At 46.4% G+C, this 12,276-nt stretch overlaps 1 protein-coding gene across 1 annotated transcript; it reads right to left on the bottom strand.

Moving 5' to 3' along the window:
- Positions 1-498: 498 nt before the first annotated feature.
- On the bottom strand, positions 499-9,910 carry LOC134327089 (putative methyltransferase NSUN7). Its single transcript, XM_063009170.1, has 11 exons — positions 9,598-9,910; positions 8,286-8,344; positions 7,824-7,957; positions 7,336-7,488; positions 6,438-6,621; positions 6,030-6,237; positions 5,794-5,937; positions 5,453-5,554; positions 4,308-4,425; positions 3,544-3,643; positions 499-1,825 (listed from the first exon to the last, which is right to left on the bottom strand). The coding sequence occupies exons 1-11, from the start codon at positions 9,908-9,910 to the stop codon at positions 1,340-1,342; spliced, it is 2,001 nt and encodes a 666-aa protein (XP_062865240.1). The 3' UTR covers positions 499-1,339.
- Positions 9,911-12,276: the final 2,366 nt, after the last annotated feature.

A 12,276-nucleotide genomic window follows, 5' to 3' on the forward strand; every position in this document is an offset into this window, starting at 1 on the left:
CAGGAACCAACGGTGCAAATCTGAAGAAGATCAGAGCGGGTCAGAAATTTCACCCAAAAAAATAGTAAGTGTTACTGTATATTCACACCCTGAGTTACTGAGATCAGGATGTAAACAGCGGTGCAGGTTTTCTTCTTCTATCATCATCCACACCTGAGATCTGATGTTTTCATACACAATAAACTTCCATCATTAAATGGGATGAAATGAGACGCTCAGATCTCAGAGCTGGAACACGACAGGAAACCCAAACTCTGGTCCTGTAAACACCTCAGTGTCAGTAACCCACAGTGGGAATATAAAGAAGATTAGAGCGGGTCAGAAATTTCACCCCCAAAAATAGTGTTTTTGGGGGTAAAATGATCGACCTCTTCTGATCTTCTTTATATTCACACCCTGAGTTACTGAGACCTAACAGAAGACACTGGAGCAGTTTTTGTGTTTCTATCATGATTTAAAGTCTCTAAAGTTTCTAAACTGGAGAATAAAAAACCAAGACAAAGTTTATTTGTTTATTAGGATTGTAACATTATGTTTTACATTCATGACAGGACAGGTAGTTACAGATTACCCATGATTCATCAGTTTAAGTTTTAATATCAAACACAATCATGAAACACACACACACACAATACAAATCTACATTTATTTAGTGTGGACCCAAATATCCAAAACCTTCAGCTTCTAATGACTGAATTTATGTGTTTCAGCCACAACAATCGCTAACAGCTGTAATAAATCAATTATATAAATATACAGTTTAGGGAAGGTCCTTTCCTGTCCCAGCATGACTGTAGCTCTATAAAGACATGACGAAAGGTTTAAGGTGTCCTGCACAGAGTCCTGACCTCAGCCTTACTGTACAGGTACAGAATGAACTGAAACATCAGTCTCTTTGATTGACTGAATGGGCACAAATTCCCACAGACATGCTCCAAAGTCTTGTGAGAAGACCTCTCAGATAAGGGGCTGTTTTTATGGCTGAAGCGTCACATAGAGGTCACTCTGTTTTAACAGCATTTGATTTGAAATGGGATGTCCAGCAAGCTCGTGGTCAGGTTTCCAAATACTTTTGGATATATTGTACATATTTAACATTGAATTGAGCAAGTGAGGGTTGAGGGCCTTGCTCAGGGGTCCAACAGTGGCAACGTGGCAGCGATGGGGCTTGAACCAGCAACCTTCTGATCACTAGGCACAACCACTGCCCACATTTATCTTTATGTGAATTATAATTTGAAGGTTTAAGTCGTAGCAATAACACAATTGGGCCCTTGAGCAAAGGCCCCTGACCCTCAGTTGCTTTGATCGTACGTCATCTTGACGTGAGCGCTCGTTCTCATACAGCTTTACTGCTGGACACTTTATTGGCTGATGATTTTGACCCGTGGGTGTTTGACCTCAGAGTTGCTCCCTTGCGCTTGACCTTCACCCGCCGGCTGCGTTTCCGAGCTTTGGGTTCACCCTTCGCTGGACGATTCGTAGCTTCGGACGCCCCTTTGTGTGGACCATCGTCCTGAGGTGGACGATCGTGGTTAGGATGAGCTGAAGGCTGGTCTGGGTCTCTGGAGTCCAGGGTGTACCTGGGGTCATCAGTGTCAGGAGAGAGAGGTTCAGAGGGACTGTCGGGGGCACTATGTGGGTTCGGGGGTGATGCAGGGCCAGGAGTTGTGAGGGGACGAAGGACGGGCGGGGCTGCTCTTGTTTTTTTTCTCCTGGTCTCTTTACTTTTGACCTGCTTTGGTTTTTCAGGAACGGTGAGTCCAGCCAGGAGACCTTTAGCTGCTGCACGTACCAGTATGTCCTGTACCGTATCTGCTGATTCCTACACACACACACACACACACACACACACACACACAGAAACGCTTTTAATCAACCACTAGCTAAAACACACTCTCTAATCATAAATACACAACACAGCCAAAAGTATGTGGAGAATAGAAACTCCAGAGAAGAGGGCATGTCTAAAAGGACAAAGGAAGGAAGGAAGAAAGGAAGGAAGACAGACAAACAGACAAAGGAAGAAAGGAAGGAAGACAGACAGACAGGAAGACAGACAGAAAGACAGACAAAGGAAGGAAGACAGACAGACAGACAGGAAGACAGACAAAGGAAGAAAGGAAGGAAGACAGGACAAAGGAATGAAGAAAGAAAGACAGACAGGAATACAGACAAACAGACAAAGGAAGAAAGGAAGGAAGACAGACAGACAGGAAGACAGACAGAAAGACAGACAAAGGAAGGAAGAAAGACATACAGACAGGAACACAGACAGGAACACAGACAAACAGACAAAGGAAGAAAGACAGACAGGAAGACAGACAGAAACACAGACAAAGGAAGAAAGAATGACATACAGACAGGAAGACAGAGGAAGACAGACAAACAGACAAAGGAAGAAAGGAAGAAAGACAGACAGGAAGACAGACAGACAGGAAGACAGACAGAAACACAAACAAAGGAAGGAAGAATGACATACAGACAGGAATACAGACAGGAAGACAGACAAACAGACAAAGGAAGAAAGGAAGAAAGACAGACAGGAAGACAGACAGACAGGAAGACAGACAGAAACAGACAAAGGAAGGAAGAATGACATACAGACAGGAAGACAGACAGAAAGACAGACAGGAAGACAGACAAACAGACAAAGGAATGAAGGAAGAAAGACAGACAGGAAGACAGACAGACAAAGGAAGAAAGAAAGGAAGACAGACAGACAGACAGACAGAAAGACAGACAAAGGAAGGAAGAAAGACATACAGACAGGAAGACAGACAGGAAGACAGACAGGAAGACAGACAGAAACACAGACAAAGGAAGGAAGAATGACATACAGACAGGAAGACAGACAGGAAGACAGACAGGAAGACAGACAAACAGACAAAGGAAGAAAGGAAGAAAGACAGACAGGAAGACAAAGGAAGGAAGGAAGACAAGGACAGAAACAAGAAAGAAAGACAGACAGACAGAGAGACAGACAAACAGACAGGAAGACAGAGGGAGACGTTAGCTGGCGTGCTAGCGGGTTGTGCCGCCTCAGCCTGTCGGTTTGAACAACCTGAGGCTAACTGTGTTAGCTTAGTAAGCTAAAACTGTGGTGACATCATCGGCGTAAGAAGTGCGTCTAAATAATCTGATTATGAGTTTAATGTTTTATTAGAACCCTGATCAAACCAAATAATTAGTATTGTGTCCACATACTTTTATGAACATTTCATACACACTGAGGTTCATGTTTGCAGATCTAAGGGTGTGTACATGCTAATGACAGTGATCTAGTCACCGAGTACTTGTGTGTACTGGACTTGTCTGAGTCCGGGACTGTGTCGGCTGTGTGTGTGAGTGTGTGTGTGTGTGTGTGTGTGTGTGTTGGAGGATGTACAGGACACCAGCAGAACTGAGGCCAGCGTTGTGGTCAGGGCTGAAACTGAGTGGGTTTGGGTGTTCGTGAATCCTAAACACTACATTTATCACTTCTCCACACACACACACACACACACACACACACACACACACAGACACGGAAATGCTACACACCTCGCGCTTTAACACACACAGGAAGCAGCCGTCGGTGGTCTTGGATTCCTGCAGTCTGAAGAACTTCTCTGTCTCGTCGCTCCATCCTGTAGGAACGATCCTAGGAAATAAAGAGAGAAGGTGCGCTGGTGCTTTCCACTATAATCGTTTTATAAAGAAGCTCATTTAAATGTTTTAATAGTGTGAGCCAACACCGCTGGGATCTCGAGCTCTAGAGTCGTGCTATCGACTGGCCGGACGACCACGAAGGCACGTGATTGACTGTTTGCCTGTACAGGGGAGGAACAATGTTTCAGGGTTTAATGTCGCTGCTGCAGTCACGACCTCTGCTGGCCAGACGAGGCGTTTGCACAAAAGCAGGGGGACTGATCACCAATTTCAGTGCCATGCTCTCCGTACGCGATGCTGCTCTCTGTAAGACCCCGCCCCTGTTAGATGAAATGAAGCGATCAATGGCTGTGTGTTTGACAAGCATGGCCCTCCACGATCATCAGGGACGAGGGTGAGGGTGCATAGTCACAGCTCGGCCGACGCGTCCTGACGGGCACGCCTGTATCGTCTATATTTATAGTTATAATTTATATTCGTGGCATTTTTCCAAAGTGACTTCAATTATGACTGGATACAATTTGAGCAATCAAGGGTTAAGGGCCTTGTTTTGGGGCCCAACAGTGGCAACTTGGCAGTGGTGGGGCTTGAACTAGCAGCCCTCTGATTACTAGTCCAGTACCTTAACCGCTGAGCCAGTGTGTGTGTGTGTTTACCTGAACGGCCGTGCTTTTGGATTCACTGCAGCGTTCCTCAGCACCTTCCTGATCAGCTGCTCGTTCTCCTCTGGATACACGGAGCATGTGCAGTACACCACAGTCTTCACCCTGGGAACTAAAGGTCATCAGACGATCAGAAAACTCGGGACGGTTTTTAAAAGGCTAAGATAAGAAAGTCGTGGAAAGTAAATCATCTTTGACACTGCGTTACTTCACCCTTCCTAAGTGAAAGCTTAATGTTTTTGTTATGCAAGGCTGCACTACCATACAGGGCATTATGTGTTGTGCAGGCAGGCCAGTCTAGCACCTGTACCTTCTAATACAAGTGCAGAATGTAGCCATATAGCGCATAGTCACGCTACATGTACCTCCACCGCTGGTACTGACACCTTGACAAAACAGCAGAGGGTGCTATTGTACCGGAAATAAGGAAAAGCCCTATCCAACCTCTCCTCCCTCAGATACGTCTAACTGCACCGGTTAAGAGCCCAGCCAGGCCGCCAGGCCAATTTGATCATTAGTTCTTTGGTAGTGATAGTTCAGTGGTTAAGGTACCGGACTAGAAATCAGAAGGTTGCTGGTTCAAGCCCCACCACCACCAGGTTGCTACTGTTGGGCCCTTAACCCTGCTTCAATTGTATTCAGTGATGATTGTAAGTCGCTTTGGATAAAAGCATCCGCTAAATGCTGCAAATGTAAATGGTCTTATTGGGTAGCAAGAAGGTCCTGGGTTCGATCCCCAGGTGGAGAAGTCCGGGTTCTTTCTGTGTGGAGTTTGCATGTTCTCCCCGTGTCCACGTGGGTTTCCTCCGGGAGCTCCGGTTTCCTCCCACAGTCCAAAAACGTGCAAGTGAGATGAATTGGAGACACTAAATTGTCCATGACTGTGTTTGATATAACCTTGTGAACTGATGAATCTTGTGTAATGAGTAACTACCGTTCCTGTCATGAATGTAACCAAAGTGTAAAACACGACGTTAAAATCCTGATAAACAAACAAACAAATGTTCTTTAGAGCTTTGAACCCTTTAGTAGATCAGTACGTTTGCGTTTCTTACAGGTCAGTGCCCGGTCAGGCTGGTAGCACTGCTGTGAGGACTTGATCATTAGTTCCTGTACATCAGTGTGTGTGAGTTTCTTACAGGTCAGTGCCCGGCCGAGGTCTCGCCTCTGTTGTCTGACCAGCGATTTCAGTTTGGTGTGTGACGTCGTTCCCTGAGATAAACTGACCAGCAGGTCTCGGTCTGGTGAGAGAAGAGCAGAGCAAAGGGGGAATAAAGAAGTGTCTGCACCCCCTCACCTGCACAGTAGGTGGCGGTGTGCACCTATTACATGGTTCACACCCTGGCAAAAAACCTGAGGTCAATTTAAGACGGTAAAGTATGTGTATGGGAATTTGTGCCCATTTGGTCAAAAGAGAATGTGTATGGCTGATCACAAAAGCTGTTGAGTGGGGCGTCCCAATACCAAAACGTAATCTCACCTCCGTCCTCATCGACTATATGAGTGGTGGGGTCACTGAGACCTGTGGTCGTACAGCGGGGCAGCAGAAGAATGACCTGGACCTTCTGGATGCGCTGGTCACTTTCGGTCAAATCACTGAACTCCTCGGACAGCCGGTGCACATCTTCAGAGAGACGACACTCGTTACCCAGCGTGCAACGAGGTGCACACACAATTAAAGCCTGCACCTACAGTCTAACCAAGAAATTTGCTCACTTTTGCAGCCGATGCAGGAGAGCGTGGACTGTAGCTCCTCCCAGTGGTCATCAGAGAGGCCGCAGACGTGGACGCTGGAGGAATGGACAGAAGCCTGGACAGCCACGTGAGCCACGGTGTGAGCCGAGAAGAACCCCACGATTAAAACGTCAGTGTTTGGAGCCAGGAAGGGTCGTAAAGCACACGCGGCTAAACATCTGGACTTCTCCTAGGAGAAAAGAAACACACACACACACACACACACACACACACACACACACATCACAGCACATAGAGCTGACAACTGCACAAAGGAAAGAAGGAAGAAAAAAAAGAAAAGGAAGGAAAGAAGGAAGGAATTGGAATAAAGAAAGGAAGGAAGGAAGGAAATGAACCGTTAGTAACGGACTGGTTAGCGTATAAAGTCACCTGTATTATCAGTGTGTGATCCATGAACACTGCGGTCCTCTCCAGATGTTTTCGGGCGTGGTGAGGGAACAGGAGAACATCAGGACAGTGTGAGTCCTTACAGAACACACGACCGTCCAGATGAACGAGTGAATCCACCTGGACGAATCCCTCGACCTTCAGCTTCATACAGGCTTCCTCTACACTGTGGGAGGTACGAGATGTGAGAACTCGTACATGTGTGTGTGTTAGTCACAATACAAGTGTGTGTGTGTGTACCTGCTCTTGAGGGTGTTGACCCAGGCACAGACGGGTGTGTGTGTGTGTTAGTCACAGTACAAGTGTGTGTGTGTACCTGCTCTTGAGGGTGTTGACCCAGGCACAGACGGGTGTGTGTGTGTATGTGTGTGTGTGTGTGTACCTGGTGTTGAGGGTGTTGACCCAGGCACAGACGGGTGTGTGTGTGTGTATGTGTGTGTGTGTGTACCTGGTGTTGAGGGTGTTGACCCAGGCACAGACAGGTGTGTGTGTGTGTGTGTACCTGGTCTTGAGGGTGTTGACCCAGGCACAGACGGGTGTGTTTGTGTGTGTGTACCTGGTCTTGAGGGTGTTGACCCAGGCACAGACGGGTGTGTTTGTGTGTGTGTACCTGGTGTTGAGGGTGTTGACCCAGGCACTGACGGGTGTGTTTGTGTGTGTGTACCTGGTCTTGAGGGTGTTGACCCAGGCACAGACGGGTGTGTGTGTGTGTGTGTACCTGGTCTTGAGGGTGTTGACCCAGGCACAGACGGGTGTGTTTGTGTGTGTGTACCTGGTGTTGAGGGTGTTGACCCAGGCACAGACGGGTGTGTGTGTGTGTGTGTACCTGGTCTTGAGGGTGTTGACCCAGGCACAGACGGGTGTGTTTGTGTGTGTGTACCTGGTCTTGAGGGTGTTGACCCAGGCACAGACGGGTAGTTTTGGTTTCCTCTGGTGCTTTTCCTTCACACTCGGTGGCAGGACGTCCTCAACACACACCAGGTCCTGTTTTATTCTGTATCGAGCCAGAGAGGCTGCAAGCTTAGTCCTGAACCTGACACACACACACACACACACACACACTATAAGCAAATCCTGTCATCCAGTCACATCCATCCTATCCGTTTATCCTGGTCAGGGTCATAGCGGGTCCGGTTATATCTGGAGAAACAGGGCGCAGGAACAAGTAGGAACACCGTGGACACCCTGGTCACCAATCCATTGCATGGCTTCGGCCACCCCTCAGACACAGCCAATCGTGTCTGTGTGGCTGCCCGGCTGGCTGATAGGTGCCACATTTATTCAGCTTGTACTGAATGAATCATCGAGGATTTTAATTTCAGAAATATTAAATTGTAAATCATAACGTCCAGGGCTGGATTAACTAACCTGTGAAGACTCTCCTCTACCTCCCTCACATCACCTACACAGACGCCTCCTTCTGTTCCTGCCTCTCTGGGCTGGAACTTCCTGTCCTGGAGGTCATACAGCATGACCAGCACAAGGGGCATCAGGTCATCAGGCTAAAGAATTAAAAAATATATAAAATACAAAACAATCAGACACAAACTCATTTACACTCGATCTGTAATTCTTTTGTCGGTCCCAGTTTGGTTGTAATTATTCCTCTGTCCACTCTGGTGACCTCCACTGGTTGGACAACATCCTCACTGGCTAAAGAAACAGCAGATTCCTACAGACGTACAGAGGACCACGCTGTTCTCTCTGTATTCCTCCACCCCTCAATCATCTGCTCTTCTCCTCCACTGATCGACTGTGTCCTCTGAGGCATTGGTCGCACCTGAAGTGGTGGACGAGGGTGTTTTTGGTCATCATTTAAGTCAGACTCACCGTTTGTTGAGAGCTGTGGAAGCAGCTGTCAGTCAGCATCTCCTCCAGCAGCTCCTGGACTGAGAGGAAGTGAGAACAGGAAGTTAGCGCTAAGTGTGTCTGTAGCATTACATTACATTTGCATTACATTCAGGAGATGCTTTTATTAAAGTAAAGTAAAGTTTTAGCTATTTTAGTTCAGGGTTAAGGGCCTTGCTTAGGGGCCCGACAGTGGCGAATTGGCAGCAGTTGGGCTTGAATTGGCAACCTTCTGATTACTAGTCCAGTACCGTAACCACTGAGCTACCACTGCCTGCAGTGTATGTAGACAAACACACAGCGGCCCCGTACATTCACGGACTGAACGGCCACATTCATTATTTAGCTGGTGGCCTCACTGTGGTTCTTTCTTTCTTTGTTGGTTCTATGAAAAGAATTCGGACGCCTGACCACGAGCTCGTCAGGAATCCTATTACAAGAACAAACTGTATTAAAACAGAATGAAAACTAGGTGACCTACAGCTTTTTAGCTATAACAAGAGCCAATCTTCTAAGAAAGCTTTGTAGTACGTCTGTGGATGTTTGATATTAAAGCTACCAAGGAAAGTGGGAACAATTCAATGGTTTTGTAATGGGTTGTCCAACAAACTCATGAATTGGTGTCCCAATACTTTTGTCCACATAGTGTGTGTTCGAAAACCTAGTGATCTCTCTACATACACAGCATTTTACGTCATCCTAGGCTCGCTCCCGAGAAGGAGGCTGTTTGAAATCATAGATGCCTTAAAATGCTGCCTAATAAGACACCTTAAATCTGAACGGTGTTTTGACAGAAGAACGAGGGAGCATCCGATGCTGCATTAGTGGTTAAGGCAATCCCAACATTCAGTGCGGCACAACGTTTCTCACGAAACGGAACTGAGTTATTTTTAAAAGTAAATAAATTATCATTGATTTTTAATTTGTATAAAGGTACACAAGTGTTTTATTTGCAAGTTCGGGCTTGTCAGCGAGTTTAACCGTTTTCGGTACACAGAGGGAGATGTTAGCTGACATGCTAGCACGTTGTGCCACCTCATCCCATTGGTTTGAATGGCATGAGGCTAACTGTGTTAGCTTAGTAAGCGAAACCCGATGGAATCTCTGTCTAAGTCGCGCAATCGAATAAGCTGCCTTATGAGTGGATGACTTATTAGAATCGTCTCTACTGAGGCAGCTGCCTGTGTAGGCAGTAAGACAGCAAGGCAGCTCACTAAGTTTTCAAACACACCCAGTGTCTGTAATAAATGTAAATAATAATAATGATGATGATGATGATGATGATGTCACTTACACTTCAGGGTGTTGAATGTCAGCTCGTAGGCCAAGAGCTCGATCTGCCTCTGACCCAAATCAGTCCCGGATACCTTCCCAGAGTCGATGTGGGAGTGACGGGCGTGGCTGCGATCGGACGTTTTCTCCTCCTGGGCCTCCTGGAAGATGTCGGCCGCGAGCACGTACACGCGGTCGGGAAATCCCTGAGGTACGGTGGGAACGCCGGGCGTGTCGCTCCTGGCAGGCCTGAAGCGCACCTCCACCGAGATGGTTCTGAGTGGGTGTGAGGGAGGTGAAGACGTACAGACGGACGAGGTCTTCAAGGATGACATGTCTAGGTTTGGGTTAAGAGTTTGACTGCACACACACACACACAAACTGATATTTAAACAACTATTGAAGATCGAAGTACAGCTAAAAACACACTGAACATTAATCGTAAACGTACCTTCAGATGCTGGTTTATTCTGTTGGTCAGAGAAACGGCTGAGCAGGACGGGGTTTTGAATATGACACTTGTCTGTCCTTCACACACACACACACACACACACACACACACACACACACATACAGACAATACAGGAAGGTCAGGTGTCACATCAGCATCAGACAAAAACAGGCCTATCCGACAGTGCTGAAGACTCTGCTGCGGTTTGCTTTTCAGTCACCGATTTATGTACATATATTTTAACGTCATGTTTTACACACTTTGGTTACATTCATGACAGGACATGTAGTTCCTGGTTACACAAGATTCATCAAATCAAGTTTAATATCAAACACAGTCATGGAAACCCATGCACACACGGGGAGAACATGCAAACTCCACACAGAAAAGCCCCCTAACATTCCACCTGGGAATCGAAACCAGGACCTTCTTGCTGTGAGGCGCCCTCATTATGTACATCATGTGCAAATCGACTTGATATAAACGTTTATCAGTTTCTCGCTGTAATTCAGTAGTACGAGACGTTTTTCGTATCCTGTACCTGCTGTAAAATGTGTTTAGAATCTGACTGTTCACACCTGCTGTACCTTCTGTTTCTGGACGCGCTTAAGGAAGTGATTTTTGTTTCATCAGCCATCGTCAGTCTGGCTGCCACAGTACGGTAACCCACTACTGCTGAGATCTGGGCATCCAGGGTTCAAATGTCTGGCTATTGTCTAGTCATTAGGAGGTGAACTCATCAGTGCACTCTCAGTGAGGCCCTGCAGTAGATCAGCATCCTGCCCAGGGTTTGTTACTGTTACTGCATTGTGCCCAGTGATTCTGGGGAAACTGGAGTCACCAGACCCTGACCAGGTCTACATAAACCCAGGCAACATAAACAATGCACCAACATGCAACACAAAACCAAATAAACTTCATAACAATTGTGGCAATCTGCTCCCACTGTGGTTTACAAGTTGTAACCAGTTGTGCAAGTTGAGCCTGTTAAAGTTACTTTATTTATCTATTATTACTTTTCTCTGCGACCCATTTGTTTTGGCTTGCGACCCACCCAAGGGTCGCCACCCAGGGTGTAAAAACCATACTGTAGTGCACTGCATTTACATAAAAATGTGTGTGTGTGTGTGTGTGTGTTCTTGCTCCTGACTGACACGACTGGAGCAGAGCTGATTTAAAGCACTTGTAATCGTAGCGGTAAGAAGACGCCGATCCAGCGCTCGCACCCACTGATCCGTGACTCATTCAGGTCCCATTAGTGTCCATCATGTCTGAATTATTCATGCTGGACACAGGTGCATGCTGGGTACGAGTGCACGCCGGGTTCAGACCATTACTCTGCGGACCCAGGTTTAAAAACTGATCCTGGAACAGCGCACACGGATTAGAGTTTATTCCTAAAGATACAAGAGGAACACTATATAGTCAAAAGTATATGGACACCCCTTCTAATCAATTCTAAGTACTGAATTAATGTCTTTCAGCCTGAACGACTGTTAACAGGTGTAATAAATCAGTTATACAAAGGTCCCCTGTGCACAAAGTAAGCTCTATAAAGACATGAAGAAACTCCAGTGTCCTCCAGAGTCCTGACCTTAGCCCCACTCGACAGCTCTGGAATGAACCGGAACATCGACTGAGACTTTCTTGACCAACATCAGTGCCCAGTCAATCTCATTTTTGAAACAGACTTTCTTCAAAGTCTTGTGAGAAGCCTTCTCAGAAGAATGTCACTCGATTTTAATAGTGTTAGTTTTTGTTAATGGATCTAGTCACATTTTATTGCATATATACACCAATCAGTCATAACATTAAAACCACCTGTCCATTTTATCAGCTCCACTTACCATATAGAAGCACTTTGTAGTTCTACAATTACTGACTGTAGTCCATCTGTTTCTCTACATACTTTTTTAACCTGCTTTTACCCTGTTCTTCAATTCAGGTATTATTTAGGTGGTGGATCATTCTCAGCACTGCAGTGACACTGACATGGTGGTGGTGTGTTAGTGTGTGTTGTGCTGGTATGAGTGGATCAGACACAGCAGCGCTGCTGCAGTTTTTAAATACCGTGTCCACTCACTGTCCACTCTATTAGACACTCCTACCTAGTCGGTCCACCTTGTAGATGTAAAGTCAGAGACGATCAATCATCTGTTGCTGCTGTTTGAGTCGGTCGTCTTCTAGACCTTCATCAGTGGTCACAGGACGCTGCCCACGGGGCGCTGTTGGCTGGATATTTTTGGTTGG

The sequence above is a fragment of the Trichomycterus rosablanca genome, chromosome 14, assembly GCF_030014385.1.
Source record: "Trichomycterus rosablanca isolate fTriRos1 chromosome 14, fTriRos1.hap1, whole genome shotgun sequence".
Lineage (NCBI taxonomy): Eukaryota > Metazoa > Chordata > Actinopteri > Siluriformes > Trichomycteridae > Trichomycterus > Trichomycterus rosablanca.